Here is a 16010-nt window from a genome sequence, read left to right as displayed (position 1 = left end):
CGCGGGCCAGCCCTGCCATTGTCACGGGACCCTCGGCCTCCGGTGACACGCCAGGTGGGTCCTCCCGTCCCCGTCCCCGTCCCTGTCCCCTCTCCCCCTAGGTAGCGCCCAGGGGACATGGGGGAACCCTTGGGGACACGATGCTGGGGTGTCCCCGAGGGTCACCGGGAACCCTTGAGGACATGGATCCAGGGTGTCCCCATGTCCCTCAGGGACACTGGGAACCCTTGGGGACATGGACCAGGGTGTCCCCTTGTCCCTTCTTTGTCCCTATGTCCCTCAGGGACACTGGGAACATTGGGGACAGGGATTCAGGATGTCCCCAAGACCCTCTTGTGTCCCCATGTCCCTCAGGGACAGTGGGAACATTGGGGACATGGATCCAGGATGTCCCCATGTCCCTTCTGTGTCCCCACATCCCTCAGGGACACTGGGAACATTGGGCACAGGGATCCAGGATGTCCCCAAGACCCTCTTGTGTCCCCATGTCCCTCAGGGGCACTGGGAACATTGGGGACATGGATCCAGGGGGTCCCCAAGACCTTCTTGTGTCCCCATGTCCCTCAGGGACACTGGGAACCTTTGGGGACATGGATCCAGGGTGTCCCCATGTCCCTTCTGTGTCCCCACATCCCTCAGGGACACTGGGAACATTGGGCACAGGGATCCAGGATGTCCCCAAGACCCTCTTGTGTCCCCATGTCCCTCAGGGGCACTGGGAACATTGGGGACATGGATCCAGGGGGTCCCCAAGACCTTCTTGTGTCCCCATGTCCCTCAGGGACACTGGGAACCTTTGGGGACATGGATCAGGGTGTCCCCATGTCCCTTCTGTGTCCTCATGTCCCTCAGGGACACTGGGAACATTGGGGACATGGATCCAGGATGTCCCCAAGACCCTCTTGTGTCCCCATGTCCCTCAGGGACACTGGGAACCCTTGGGGACACGGATCCAAGGTGTCCCCTTGTCCTTCTTATGTCCCCATGTCCCCCAGGGACATTGGGAACCCTTGGGGACATAGATCCAGGGTGTCCCCATGTCATCCCCCACCCCGTCCCACATCCCCCCGGCACCTCTGTGACACAGATCCGGTGTCCCTGTCCCACCTGTGTCATGACCAGGACATGCCACAGGGACATCCTTGTCCCCTCCTGCTGTCCTTTGTCTCTTGTCTATCCGGGGGACATGGATCCGGACTGTCCCCATGTCCCTCTTGTGTCCCCATGTGTCCCAGGGTCACTGGGAACCCTTGGGGACACAGACCGTGGGTGTTCCCATGTCCCTCCTGTGTCCCCATGTCCCCCAGGGACACTGAGAACACTTGGGGGGACATGCATGGACCCAGGGTGTCCCCATGTCCCTTCTGTGTCCCATGCCCCTCTTGTGTCCCCATGTCCCCTTGGGGACATGGATCCAGGGTGTCCCCATGTCCCTTGGGACACCAGGGAGTCTTTGAGGACATGGATCTGCAGTGTTCCCATGTCCTTCCTGTGTCCCCATGTCCCTCAGGGACACTGGGAACCCTTGGGGACATGGATCCAGGTGTCCCCATGTCCCTCCTGTGTCCCCCTGGGACACTGGGAACCCATGGGGACATGGATCCGGGTGTCCCCATGTCCCTCATGTGTCCCCCTGGGACACTGGGAACCCTTGGGGACATGGATCCGGACTGTCCCTATGTCCCTCTTGTGTCCCCATGTCCCTCAGGGACACTGGGAACACTGGGGACATGGATCCAGGTGTCCCCATGTCCTTCATGTGTCCCCCTGGGACACTGGGAACACTGGGGACATGGATCCAGGATGTCCCCAAGACCTTCTTGTGTCCCCATGTCCCTCAGGGACACTGGGAACATTTGGGGCATGGATCCAGATGTCCCCATGTCCCTCCTGTGTCCCCCCTGGGACACAGGGAACCCTTGGGGACATGGATCCAGGCGTCCCCATGTCCTTCATGTGTCCCCCTGGGACACTGGGAACCCTTGGGGACATGGATCCAGGCGTCCCCATGTCCTTCATGTGTCCCCCTGGGACACTGGGAACCCTTGGGGACATGGATCCGGGTGTCCCCATGTCCTTCATGTGTCCCCCTGGGACACTGGGAACACTGGGGACATGGATCCAGGATGTCCCCATGTCCTTCATGTGTCCCCATGTCCCTCAGGGACACTGGGAACATTTGGGACAGGGATCCAGGATGTCCCCAAGACCTTCTTGTGTCCCCATGTCCCTCAGGGACACTGGGAACATTTGGGACATGGATCCAGGTGTCCCCAAGTCCCTCTTGTGTCCCCACGTCCCCCTTAGGGACATGGATCTGGGCTGTCCCCATGTCCCCTTGGGGCCACAGCTCTGGGCTGTCCCCATCCCGCTTATGTCCCCCACGGGGGTGACAACAGTGGGGACAACAGTGTCACTGTCCCCTCTGGGGGTGGCCGGGTTTGGGGGGGCGGGGGGCCACCCACCGTCCCCAGCGCTGGCGCCCGCCGTCACCCGCCTCGTCTCCATCCTCGTGTCTCGTGTCCGTCCCCATCTCACCTCACCCGTGGGGGGGTGGGAGGTGACACGCGCGTCCCTGTGCCATGTCCTGTCCGGAGGGAGGTGGGGGGACGGGATGGGGACATTTGGGGGGGGGTAGGGGGGGTCCTGCCAGCGCCGGAGGGTCCCACTGAGCCACCGCAGGTGAGTGCCGCACCGCGTTGGTGGGGGGGGGGACGGACAGCGGGTGGCACAGGGGGTGGGTGGGTGGGTGGCTTGGGGACAGTTGGGGACACTTTTAGGAGGGGGGGAGACGAACGGGGGGGGTGAATGAACCCCCTCGGTACCTTACAGGAGAGGCAGCTTTCCGCCATGGGTGCAGCAGACCCGGGTGTGAGCTGGGCCGGGGGGGTCCCCGTGCGGCCCCCGCCTCCGCCCCCGCCACCCCAGATCACGGCCAACGGCGAGCTGCGCGGCCCCGCTGCTGAGCACTAGCCCCCGCCCCGGGGGTCACCGGGACCCCCCCCAACCCCCCGCCCCGGGGCTGGCGGCGGCCCCCCCGGAGACCCCCGGGGAAGAGAAGGCGGAGGGGAGGGCGAGGGAGGGCGGGAAGGACACCCCACCCACCCCCCCACTCCCTCTCTCCCTCCCCGGCCTCGTGCGACGCACGGGGAGGCCCTGGAGCGAGGGGAGGCCTCGTGCAAGAGCTCCTCGTGCAAGAGCTCCTCGTGCGACAGGAGCAGGGAGGCCTCGTGAAAGGGCTCCTCGTGCAAGAGCTCCTCGTGCAAGAGCTCCTCGTGCGACAGGAGCAGGGAGGCCTCGTGAAAGGGCTCCTCGTGCAAGAGCTCCTCGTGCAAGGGCTCCTCGTGCGACAGGAGCAGGGAGGCCTCGTGAACGGGCTCCTCGTGCAAGGACTCCTCGTGCGACAGGAGCAGGGAGGCCTCGTGCAAGGGCTTGTCGTGAAAGGGCTCCTCGTGCAACAGGAGCAGAGAGGCCGGCTCCTCGTGCAAGGGCTCCTCGGGCGATGGGAGCAGGGAGGCCTCGTGCAAGGGCTCCTCGTGCGACAGGAGCAGGGAGGCCTCGTGCAAAGGCTCTTCGTGCAAGGGCTCCTCGTGCAACAGCTCCTCGTCCAACAGGAGCAAGAAGGCCTCGTGCAAGGGCTTCTCCTGCAAGGGCTTCTCGTGCAAGGGCTCCTCGTGCAACAGGAGCGGGGAGGCCTCGTGCAAGGGCACCTCGTGCACCAGCACCTCGTGCAACGGGAGCAAGGAGGCCTTGTGCGACGGCTCCTTGTGCAACAGCTCCTTATGCAATGGCACCTCAGACAAGGGGAGCAGGGAGACCTGGTGCAACAGCTCTCCTCGTGCACCAGGATTGGGGAAGGCCTCGTGCAACAGCTCCTCGTGCGATGGGAAGAAGGAGGCCTCGTGCAACAGCTCCTCGTGCACCGGGACAGGGGTGGCCTCGTGCATCGGCTCCTCGTGCATTGGGTCCTTCTGCAATGGGGGCGGGGAGGCCTCGTGCAACAGCTCCTCGTGCAACAGCTCCTCGTGCACCGGGACTGGGGAAGCCTGGTACATCAGCTCCTCGTGCAACAGCTCCTCGTGCACCGGGACAGGGGTGGCCTCGTGCATCGGCTCCTCATGCATCGGGTCCTTGTGCAATGGGGGCGGGGAGGCCTCGTGCGCCGGCTCCTCGTGCACCGGCTCCTCGTGCACCGGGACTGGGGCGACCTTGTGCACCGGGAGCGGGACGGCCTCGTGCACCGGGACTGGGCTGGCCTCGTGCATTGGCTCCTCGTGCACTAGGATCAGGCCAGCCCTCGTGCACCGGCTCCTCGTGCAGCGAGACTCGGGGCGGGGGGGGGGAGCGGCGGGGAGGAGGGGGGGCCCTCGTGCATCAGGATCACGGTGGCCTCGTGCAACGGGATCGGGGTGGCCTCGTGCAATGGCTTCTTGCGCTCCAGGACCGGGCATCCCTCGTGCGACACCTCCCCGTGCACCAGGACCAGAACTCCCTCGTGCATCACCTCCCCGTGCACCAGGACCAGGCCAGCCCCTCCGCCGACACCCCTCCCACCCCCACCCCCAAAACCTCCTCGTGCATCACCCTCCTTGCACCAGGACCGGACCTCCCCTCGTGCATCAGCTCCTCGTGCATCACCACCCAACCACCCCTCGTGCACCAGCCTCCCCGCGCACCAGGCCCGGACCTTCCCCTCGTGCATCACGTCACCGGGCAGCCCTTGTGCATCGCCTCCCTCGTGCACCGGGACCGGACATCCCTCGTGCATCACCTCCCTCGTGCACCGGCCTCTCTCGTGCACCAGGCCCCGGGGCAGCCCTCGTGCATCGTCTCCTCGTGCACCAGGACCGGAGCTCCCCGTGCGACACCTCCCCGTGCAGCAGCATCCCCCCCTCCTGCCCCGTGCACCACGCCGGGGACCCCCCTTCCCACCCACCCCCCACTTCCTCGTGCATCGTCTCTCGTGCATCGCACCCCCACACCCCGTGCACCAGGAGCTGCAGGAACCCCCCACCCACCCAGCTCCGTCGTGCAGCAGCATCGCCGGGCACCGCGACCGGGGCGTCACCGTGCACCAGGGACCGGGGTGTCCCCGTGCGACGGCATCGGGGTGTCCCCGTGCACCAGGACCGGGGTGTCCCCATGCGATGGCATCGGGGTGTCCCTGTGCACCAGGACCGGGGTGTCCCCATGCGATGGCATCGGGGTGTCCCCGTGCACCAGGCCCAGGGTGTCCTCGTGCGACAGCATTGGGGTGTCCCCATGCAATGGCATCAGGGTGTCCCCGCGCACAAGGCCTGGGGTGTCCCTGTGCGATGGCATTGGGGTGTCCCCGTGCAATGGCATCGGGGTGTCCCTGTGCACCAGGACCGGGGCATCACCGTGCAATGGCATTGGGGTGTCCCCGTGCAATGGCATTGGGGTGTCCCTGTGCAATGGCATTGGGGGTGTCCCCACGCAACGGCATCAGGGTGTCCCTGTGCACCAGGACCGGGGTGTCACCGTGTGATGGCATTGGGGTGTCCCCGTGCGACAGCATCAGGGTGTCCCTGTGCGATGGCATCGGGGTGTCCCCGTGCGACAGCATCAGGGTGTCCCTGTGCGATGGCATTGGGGTGTCCCCGTGCGACGGCATTGGGGTGTCCCCATGTGATGGCACTGAGGTGTCCCCGTGCACCAGGACCGGGGTGTCCCCGTGCAATGGCATTGGGGTGTCCCCGTGCACTGTCCCCTGCTCCCCGCTTCCTCGTGCCCGGGGACGGGGCCACCTCGTGCATCGTGTCCCCCCCCCCTCCCCGCCACGTGCCACCGGCCCCGGCCTCGCACCCCCCCGGAGGGACACCATGTCCATCATCCGCCGTGCACTGGGACCCCCTCAATGCACCGGGGACCCCCCCCAAAAATGCACTGGGACCCCTCAATGCACCGGGACCCCCCCCCATTTCACCGGGACTCCCAATGCACCGGGACCCCCCCCATTTCACCGGGACCGCCCATTTCACCGGGACCCCCCCCATCTCACCGGGACCCCCCCATTTCACCGGGACTCCCCCACATTTCATCGGGACCCCCAACGCACCGGGACCCCCCCCCCATTTCACCGGGCCCCCCAATGCACCGGGCCCCCCAATGCACCGGGACCCCCCCCCCTTTCACCGGGACCCCCCATTTCACCGGGACCCCCCCCCCATTTCACCGGGCCCCCCCAATGCACCGGGACCCCCCCCCATTTCACCGGGACCCCCCATTTCACCGGGACCCCCCCCCCATTTCACCGGGACCCCTCAATGCACCGGGACCCCCCATTTCACCGGGACACCCCAATGCACCGGGACCCCCGCAATGCACCGGGACCCCCCCCCCCCCCCCCCATTTCACCGGGACCCCCAACGCACCGGGACACCCCCCCCACCGGGCGCCCCCCCTGCACCAGGCCCCCCCTCCCCCCCCGCTTCACCGCCCCCCCCCGTTCAGCGGCCCCCGGTGCCCCCCCGGTGCCCCGGCCCGGGCCCGCCGCAGCCCCGACAATCCGCCGCCCGCGGGCGGCCCCAGGGCGGGTCTGGGCTGGCTCCAACCCCCGCCGGGGCCGCCGCTGCCCGCGGAGCCTTTAATAAACTCGGATCGGTCTTGTAGCCCCGCCTACCGAGGGGCGGGGCTGGGGCGGGGCGGGCGGGGCGGCCAATGGCTGCGCGATCTGGGAGGAGGGGCAGGGAGATGGAGGGGGGTGGGCGGGGCTACCCCCGGGGGGTGGAGCCTCCAGGGGTGGGGAGGGGCGTGGTTTAGCAAAGGCGAGGCGTGGGGAGGGGCGGGGCTTGGGAGGGGCGGGGCTTCGCGGGGTAGGGCAGTTATTAACAAAGGGAGGGCTTGGAGGGGATGGGGGCGGGGCTCCCGCGGTGGGAGGGGCTCGGGGGATTGGGAGGGGGTGGAGCTGCGCGAGGGGGCGGGGCCAGACGGGGTGCGGAGGGGCGGGGCTGCGTTTAGTAAAGGCTCTGCTTAGGAGGGGGCGGGGCTGAGATGTCCGGAGGGGCGTGGTTTAAGCGGGGCGGGGCTTCAGAGGAGGTGGGGCGGGGGGGCGGGGCTTCCCGAGGATCACGGGAACTTGGGAGTGGGCGGGGCTTCCCGCGCCTCGGAGGGGCGGGGCCTTAATGGGGGCGGGGCTGGGGAGAGAGCGCGAAGCCAATCGCTTCGCTGAGGGGGGCGGGGCTGCGAAAGGGCTCGGCGGGGGGGGCGGGGCTTCCCGGGGACGTCACCGCTCTACCCGCGGGGCGGGGCGGGGCGGGGCGGGGCGGGGCGGGGGGGCGGGGCTTCCCGGGGACGTCACCGCTCAGAGCCGCCGGCGGCCGGGGGGTGAGCGCGGGGCGCGCCGTCACGTGACGGCACCGGGATTGCGGGGGGGGGGGGTGGGGGTGGGGGTGGGGGTGTGGGTGCGGGGGGGGGGGGGGGTGTCACGGAGGTGCGGGGGGTCCCGGGCCGTGGGGCCCGCGGGGGCCATGGGGCGGCGATGGGGCGGAGCGGGGGGGGGCCGAGGCTTGTGGGGGGGGTGGGGGGGGTGGGGGGGTGGCCCCGGGGCTATAGGAGCCCCCCCCCGGCCGGGGCAAGGGGGCACCCCAAAGGGTAAGGGGGCACCCAAGGGGGGCAGGGGGGCACCCCATGGGTCTGCAGAACATTCACTGGGCAACAAGGTGCCCCGTGGGGCAACAGGACACCCTATGGGGGGGGCAATAGGGCACCCGGGGGGGGCCACAGGGCTCCCAGGGGGGCAATAGGGCACCTGGGGGGGGCAATAGGGCACCCAGGGGGGGCAATGGGCACCCAAGGGGGCCACAGGGCTACCAGGGGGGCAATAGGGCACCCAAGGGGGGGTAACAGGGCACCCAAGGGGGCCACAGGGCTCCCAGGGGGGCAATAGGGCACCCAGGGGGGCAATGGGCACCCAAGGGGGGGCAACAGGGCACCCAGGGGGTCAACAGGGCACCCAAGGGGGGTCAACAGGGCACCCAAGGGGGCCACAGGGCTCCCAGGGGGGCAATAGGGCACCCAGGGGGGCAATAGGGCACCCAAGGGGGGGCAACAGGGCACCCAAGGGGGCAACAGGGCACCCCACAGGGCACAAAGACACCCTGTGGGGCAATGGGGTGCTTGAGGGGGCAACAGGACACCCAGGGGGGGCAACAGGGTGCCCCACGGGGTAGTAGAACAGTTTGTGGGGCCACAGGGCACCCCATGGGGTAACAAGACACCCTGTGGGGCAACAGGGTGTCTGAGGGGGCAACAGGACACCCCATGGGGCAACAAGACACCCTGTGGGGCAACAGGACACCCAGGGGGGCAACAGGGTGCCCCATAGGGCAGTAGAACAGTTCATAGGGACCCAGAGCATCCAAGGGGGCAACAGAACCCCCCCCATAGGGCAACAGGGCACCTAAGGGGGCAACAGGACACCCAGGGGGGCAACAGGGTGCCCCATAGGGCAGTAGAGGCAACAGGGCACCCCATAGGGTAACAAGAGACCCCGTGGGGCAACAGGATGCCCAAGGGGGCAACCAGGTGCCCCCCGCCCCGCGTGACAGACCTGTCCCCGCAGGCTCGTCGCGGGGAAGATGGCGGCGGAGGGGGGCCGGGTGCAGATCTCCTTCCCCCAGCACGCGGCGGCGCTGCTGGACTCCCTCAACCGCCTGCGGCTGGAGGGGAAGTTCTGCGACGTGGCCGTTCACGTGGGCGGCCGGATCTTCCCGGCCCACAAGAGCGTCCTGGCCGCCGCGTCCCCCTTCTTCCACGACAAGCTGCTTCTGCAGGATGGGGGGCGGTTGCTGTTGCCCCCCGCCATCGATCCCGACGCCTTCGAGGGGCTCCTGCACCTCATCTACTCGGGGCGTTTGACGTTGCTGTTGGAGGCCCTGCCCGGGCATCTCTTGGTGGCCAGCGGTCTCCAGATGTGGCACGTGGTGGATCAGTGCTCGGAGATCCTGAGGGAGTTGGAGGGCGGGGCGTGCCGGTGGGCTGGGCGGGGCAGTGAGGTGACATCATCATCGTCATCAGCTGGCCGCGGCGGCGAGGCGGCATCATCATGGATCAGCCGTGGTGGAGATGGGTCTTCGTCGTCATCCTGGACCACCCGCGGCGGAGACGGGTCTTCGTGTACCACCCACGGTGGAGATGGCGCGTCATCGTGGGCCGCCCGTGGTGATGGGTCTTCGTGTAGCACCCACGGTGGAGAGGGAGGATCCTCGTGGACCACCCGTGGTGGAGATGGGTCATCGTGTCCCACCCGCGGCGGTGACGGAGCGTCATCGTGGCCCGCCCGTGGCGGCGATGGGTCTTCATCGACCTCGTGGACCACGCGTGGTGGCGACGGCTCATCGTGTCCCACCCGCGGTGGTGATGGAGGATCCTCGTGGTCTACCCGTGGTGGTGATGGATCTTCAGCATCATCGTGGCCTGTGCGTGGTGGCGATGGCTCCTCGTGGGCCGCCCGCGGCGGTGAGGCAGCGACGCCGTCTTTCCCCAAGGAGGGGGGCGAGGAGGTCCTCAAAATCCGCGTGGCCGCCGACGTGGCGCCGGCGGCGACGTCGTCCCTGAGCTCCCTCCTGAAGGACGCCGGCGAGGAGGTCCTCAAGATTTGTGTGGAGGAGGAGGAGGAAGAAGAAGAAGAGGAGGAGGAAGAGGGCGGCCACCGCCGCCGCCACCGCCCCAGCGACGCCCTCCAGATCGTGCTGGAGGAGGAGGAGGAGGAAGACGGGGCGCCCGGAGACACCCACGAGCCCCCCAAGATCTTCTACATCAAGCAGGAGGCGGGTGACGCTGCCACCGCCGCCATTGAGGGCCTCCTGCCGGCGGCGGAGTTGGCGGGCGGCTTTGCGCCGGCGGAGGTGAGCTACGTCATCCCGGCGGGCGGCGGCGGGACGACGGTGACAACCGGCGCCACGATGGTGACAACCGGCGGGCCGGGCGTCTTCCCGCAGCCATCTTGGAAGCCGGTGGACCTTCACGGGAACGAGATCCTGGGCCGAGGTCAAGCCCTCCACGCCCCGGTGAAGCTGGGAGCGGCTCCCGACGGCAAACGTTTCGGTTGCTTGTGCGGTAAACGGTTCGCCGTCAAACCCAAGCGGGATCGGCACATCATGCTGACCTTCAGCCTGCGTCCCTTCGCCTGCGCCGCCTGTCACAAGCGCTTCAAGCTGAAGCATCACTTGACGGAGCACATGAAAACCCACGACGGGGCCGGGCGGGCCTGCGAGCGTTGCGGTCGACGCTTCCGCCTGCGGAGCGGCTTGGCCAAACATCGGCCGCTCTGTCAGGGGGCTCGTTGGGGAGGGGGGTGCTGGGCCTGCGAGTGAGGGGGTGGGGAGGGTAAAAGGGTGGGGGGGGGTGGGAAATGGTTTAGGGCCTGGCCCAGATCAGGCTCTGGTCCCAGTTCAGGGCTCTGGGCCCAGTTCAGGGCTCTGGGTCCCAGTTCAGGGCTCTGGGTCCCAGTTCAGCTCCTGGACCAGTTCAGGGCTCTGGTCCCAGTTCAGGCTCTGGTCCCAGTTCAGGGCTCTGGTCCCAGTTCAGGACTCTGGTCCCAGTTCAGGCTCTGGGCCCCAGTTCAGGACTCTGGTCCCAGTTCAGGCTCTGGGCCCCAGTTCAGCTCCTGGTCCCAGTTCAGGGCTCTGGTCCCAGTTCAGCTCCTGGCCCAGTTCAGGACTCTGGTCCCAGTTCAGGCTCTGGTCCCAGTTCAGGGCTCTGGTCCCAGTTCAGGCCTCTGGTCCCAGTTCAGGCTCTGGGCCCCAGTTCAGGGCTCTGGTCCCAGTTCAGGACTCTGGTCCCAGTTCAGGGCTCTGGTCCCAGTTCAGCTCCTGGCCCAGTTCAGGACTCTGGTCCCAGTTCAGGGCTCTGGGCCCCAGTTCAGGGCTCTGGGCCCCAGTTCAGGACTCTGGTCCCAGTTCAGGGCTCTGGTCCCAGTTCAGCTCCTGGCCCCAGTTCAGGCTCTGGGCCCCAGTTTAGGACTCTGGGCCCCAGTTCAGGCTCTGGTCCCAGTTCAGGCCTCTGGTCCCAGTTCAGGCTCTGGGCCCCAGTTCAGGCTCTGGTCCCCAGTTCAGGCTCTGGTCCCAGTTCAGGACTCTGGTCCCAGTTCAGGGCTCTGGTCCCAGTTCAGGCTCTGGGCCCCAGTTTAGGACTCTGGTCCCAGTTCAGGACTCTGGTCCCAGTTCAGGCTCTGGGCCCCAGTTCAGGGCTCTGGTCCCAGTTCAGGGCTCTGGTCCCAGTTCAGGACTCTGGTCCCAGTTCAGGCTCTGGTCCCAGTTCAGGGCTCTGGTCCCAGTTCAGCTCCTGGCCCCAGTTCAGGCTCTGGGCCCCAGTTTAGGACTCTGGGCCCCAGTTCAGGCTCTGGTCCCAGTTCAGGCCTCTGGTCCCAGTTCAGGCTCTGGGCCCCAGTTCAGGCTCTGGGCCCCAGTTCAGGCTCTGGTCCCAGTTCAGGACTCTGGTCCCAGTTCAGGGCTCTGGTCCCAGTTCAGGCTCTGGGCCCCAGTTTAGGACTCTGGTCCCAGTTCAGGGCTCTGGGCCCAGTTCAGGCTCTGGGCCCCAGTTCAGCTCCTGGCCCAGTTCAGGGCTCTGGTCCCAGTTCAGGACTCTGGTCCCAGTTCAGGCTCTGGTCCCAGTTCAGGACTCTGGTCCCAGTTCAGGGCTCTGGTCCCAGTTCAGGCTCTGGTCCCAGTTCAGGGCTCTGGTCCCAGTTCAGGGCTCTGGGCCCAGTTCAGGACTCTGGGCCCAGTTCAGGCTCTGGGCCCCAGTTCAGCTCCTGGCCCAGTTCAGGGCTCTGGTCCCAGTTCAGGACTCTGGTCCCAGTTCAGGCTCTGGTCCCAGTTCAGGACTCTGGTCCCAGTTCAGGGCTCTGGTCCCAGTTCAGGCTCTGGTCCCAGTTCAGGACTCTGGTCCCAGTTCAGGGCTCTGGTCCCAGTTCAGCTCCTGGACCAGTTCAGGGCTCTGGTCCCAGTTCAGGCTCTGGTCCCAGTTCAGGCTCTGGTCCCAGTTCAGGGCTCTGGTCCCAGTTCAGGGCTCTGGTCCCAGTTCAGCTCCTGGCCCAGTTCAGGGCTCTGGTCCCAGTTCAGGGCTCTGGTCCCAGTTCAGCTCCTGGACCAGTTCAGGGCTCTGGTCCCAGTTCAGGCTCTGGTCCCAGTTCAGGCCTCTGGTCCCAGTTCAGGACTCTGGTCCCAGTTCAGGGCTCTGGTCCCAGTTCAGGACTCTGGTCCCAGTTCAGGGCTCTGGTCCCAGTTCAGGACTCTGGTCCCAGTTCAGGGCTCTGGGCCCCAGTTCAGGCTCTGGTCCCAGTTCAGGGCTCTGGTCCCAGTTCAGCTCCTGGACCAGTTCAGGACTCTGGTCCCAGTTCAGGGCTCTGGTCCCAGTTCAGGCTCTGGTCCCAGTTCAGGACTCTGGTCCCAGTTCAGGGCTCTGGTCCCAGTTCAGCTCCTGGACCAGTTCAGGGCTCTGGTCCCAGTTCAGGGCTCTGGTCCCAGTTCAGGGCTCTGGTCCCAGTTTAGGACTCTGGTCCCAGTTTAGGACTCTGGTCCCAGTTAACATCCCAGCCCAGTTCAAGTCTCTGGCCCAGTTTCATCCAGGGCCTGGCCCAGTTGAGGCTCTGTTCCAGTTAAAGGCTCTCTCCCTTTCCCAGTTCGGGGCCAGCTCCCAGTTCAGGCCCGGTACTGGTTTGGGGCCAGCTCCCAGTTAAGGGCACCCCCACTTCAGGTTCCTGTCCCCGCCCTCATCTTACTTCCGCTCCCGCACCGGCCAATCAGCGCACGCAAGGCAGGAGCGCGGCAGCCAATGGTGGTGCGGGGGGGGTGGGGCAGGCGTTGCCATGGCGCTGGCGCTACGGCCCGGCCAGGTCGCCGTGACAACGGGTGACCATGGCAACAGGAGCGGGCGCCCCCGGGTCCTCCTGCCCGCCCGCAGCCACCCCTTGGGGACACGCCTGTCCCCATGGGGGGTGTCCAATGTCCCCTCGGGGACCACCCTGTCCCCATGGGGGCCCCAGTGTCCCCCCAGGGGTCACCCCTGTCCCCATCGGGTGCCCCAGTGTCTCCCCAGGACCCTCCTGTCCTTCTTGGGGACATCCCCCCCCAATACTGCGGGGACACTCGTGTCCCCAAGTGCCACCCCTGACAGGACTCTGTGTCACCAGCGACGTCACCCCACGAGCTTTAATGGGCCAAAATGGTGCGAAAAAGGGGCAAAGCTGTAAAAAGAAGTAAAATAAAATGTTGGGTCACTGGGATGGGGAGAACCAGTAAGTGAATGGGCCAAACTGGGATGGCATGGCCACCTGGGAGGTGACACGGGGGGGCCACCAGTGCTGGACTGGGCCATACTGGGATGGCACTGTCACCTGGGAGGTGACACAGGATGACATGGGGTCCCACCAGTCTGGGACTGGGCCAAACTGGGATGGCACTGTCACCTATGGGGTGACATGGAGGTCCACCAGTACCAAATTGGGCCAAACTGGGATGGCACTGTCACCTATGGGGTGACACATGGGGTCCCACCAGTGCCAAACTGGGATGGCGCTGTCATCTACAGGGTGACACGTGGAGACGTGTGGTCCCACCAGTGCCAAACTGGGATGGTGCTGTCATCTACAGGGTGACATGTGGAGACGTGGGGTCCCACCAGTGCCAAACTGGGATGGCGCCGTCACCTACGGGGTGACACGTGGAGACGTGGGGTCCCACCAGTGCCAAACTGGGATGGCGCTGTCACCTACGGGGTGACACATGGAGACGTGGGGTCCCACCAGTGCCAAACTGGGATGGCGCTGTCACCTACGGGGTGACACGTGGAGACGTGGGGTCCCACCAGTGCCAAACTGGTCCCCATTCCCGGAGACACCCTACGACCACCTACGCGCGGGCGGGTGGGCACCTCGGTTCCCGCTGCCCCACCGGTGGCTTCTGGCTACGGTGGATCTCGGTGTCCCCGTTCCGGCGGAGGTCACCAGCTGGGACACGACGGACTAATTGGATTTCCTTGATTATCCATCAAGATTTCCATGAGGGAATGCCGGATTTCCCTACAGAAGGGTTTGGATTGTCCACCACGTGAAGGTTCTTCTCTTTTGACATCTTCTCCGCGTCTTCTCCGGTGGTAACAAAGCTCCTGGGAACACTTGCTGCACTTTCCAGGTGGATACTTCCCGTCGGATGAGGTTCAAGGACGGCTTTCCGCTTGTTCATCCAGGTCAACGGTTCCTAGGGAGGAAGATGACCAAGGTCTTGGGTCACACGCGAGCCACAGGGAAGAGTCACCTCGCTCCCGCCATTTCCCACATCCCCCTCCCTCAAAAATGTCATTTCCCACCCGGCATTTCCAGCGGGATGGGTGTCGATCCCTCGCCCGTTCTCCTGGATGCCCGCCAGGTGGTCAAAGCATCCTGGCTGGTGGTGGGTCAACACGTGGACCTCTCTATAAGAGACCACCCGTAGGAGTCTGCCGTGGAGTTCATCGGTGGTAGGGTCTCCCCTAAGTTCCTCCCCTAATTAGCATCAGCGTTTCGCCATTTGAGTTGTTCGTTAATCAACCCCGGCCAGCTTTCCACCGCGCCCTTCCTCAGAGCTCCGTCGGGCGTCAAAGTCGGCTCAACGTCATGCTCAAGACACTGTTCCGCTCCTATTTTATTTCTAGAAAGGTGACCCATTATCGGTATCTCCTACGGCATCAGGTGGACGCCAAACCATCGGTTTAATCCTTGCCGCGGTACCTGGCGGGTAAAACGTTACCCAAACTCGTTAACTTTTTCAACTCCGGTCATCATGAATTGGCCATCCTTCAGAGGTTGGTGTCACGGAGGAGATTGAGTATCCCAAAGGACCTTCCCTTCCCTAAATGACATCCGAGAACTCCTCCTACCATTACCAAATCCACGGGTGGTCACCGGTGGGACCGCTTGTTGCTTAGAGCTTGGCCAACGTGGTCTTGCTGCGTGATGCTACCGGTCCTTGCGTCCCCACCATCCATGGAGCCACCCAATACTCAAGGTAGAACAAAAATCCTGCCGCGTTTCTACAAAATCCTGCCGCGTTTCTACTGGCGGTCGCCCGTATCGGTCCATCCGACCACCCCAGCGGTATTTTTCCGGCGTGCAGCTCCATGCCCTACAGCAGTAGGCCGGGAGACGATGATTTGCTCTCTTTGTTCCCGATATTTTCTTCTCCACCCATCTCCATTCCCCATCTCCCAGTTGAGTTTCGCCCAATTTCCTCGCCATTGCGTAGCGCCGGCCCAGACGTATACGGCCCAGACGTATACGGTCCAGACGCCATTTCTTAGAGCTAAGACCATGTCCTAGAGCTTTGCTGGTTGAGCAGAACCTTCTACTCGCTCCCTTACCACAAGTCCATCAGCTACAGATCCAGCAGCAGCCGTTCCTTGCCATCCACCCAACATTTTTTTGAGCGCTCCCATTAGTCAGACACCACCCGGTTGGTGGGGATTGACTTCAGGAGCATCCTGGGTAGGAGAACGTGGCGGCTTCATCCGTTCAGCGTCCATCGCCGTGCGCTCCACAGCTTCAGCAGCTTTATTTTCCTTGGTCAAGCCATCCGCGATGGATATCCAGTCCCACGGTGGTCTTCGGTGCTACACCTAAAGGCGGTGGTTTCCCACCGAGGTTTAAGAAGAAGCATTGGCACGTGGAACATTAAACTCCTCCGAGTTGAAGGTTCGGTTGCTCCCAACCCTTCGTAAGCTGCTAGAACCTCTTCAAAGGTTGGGGAACTGTGCCGAGCACTCCAGTTGGAGCTCCTCAAAGCCGGGAGGTCCTTCTTGACGTAGATCCACCAAGATCCCATCTCTCCCACCCGGATATGCAGCGAGAGGGGCTGCATGGGGTGGAAGGGTCCCAATGATTGATACTGATCGATTCACGTTGACCATTAGACGCTCCGGGGCCTCTTCATGTGGTGGAGTCCGTGCCCAGACTGAATTTTTCTTGAGTAAGTCCTAGAACGGTCACGTTATTATATGAAATCCTGGAACGC

The 16010-nt window shown here is 65.2% G+C and overlaps 2 protein-coding genes across 2 annotated transcripts; one reads left to right on the top strand and one right to left on the bottom strand.

Moving 5' to 3' along the window:
• Window positions 1–2776: 2776 nt before the first annotated feature.
• Window positions 2777–4451, bottom strand: LOC132320580 (uncharacterized). Its single transcript, XM_059833106.1, has 2 exons — window positions 3148–4451; window positions 2777–2825 (listed from the first exon to the last, which is right to left on the bottom strand). The coding sequence occupies exons 1-2, from the start codon at window positions 4449–4451 to the stop codon at window positions 2777–2779; spliced, it is 1353 nt and encodes a 450-aa protein (XP_059689089.1).
• Window positions 4452–8600: 4149 nt separating this feature from the next.
• Window positions 8601–10337, top strand: ZBTB9 (zinc finger and BTB domain containing 9). The gene is made up of 2 exons (XM_059833105.1): window positions 8601–9659; window positions 9708–10337. Exons 1-2 carry the CDS (start codon window positions 8601–8603, stop codon window positions 10335–10337), a joined length of 1689 nt encoding a protein of 562 aa, XP_059689088.1.
• The last annotated feature ends 5673 nt before the right edge of the window (window positions 10338–16010 follow it).

This window comes from Gavia stellata, chromosome 39 (genome assembly GCF_030936135.1).
Source record: "Gavia stellata isolate bGavSte3 chromosome 39, bGavSte3.hap2, whole genome shotgun sequence".
NCBI classification, from domain to species: Eukaryota; Metazoa; Chordata; class Aves; order Gaviiformes; family Gaviidae; genus Gavia; species Gavia stellata.
Note: the sequence above shows the minus strand (reverse complement) of the source record. Positions and strands in the feature narration are given on the sequence as shown.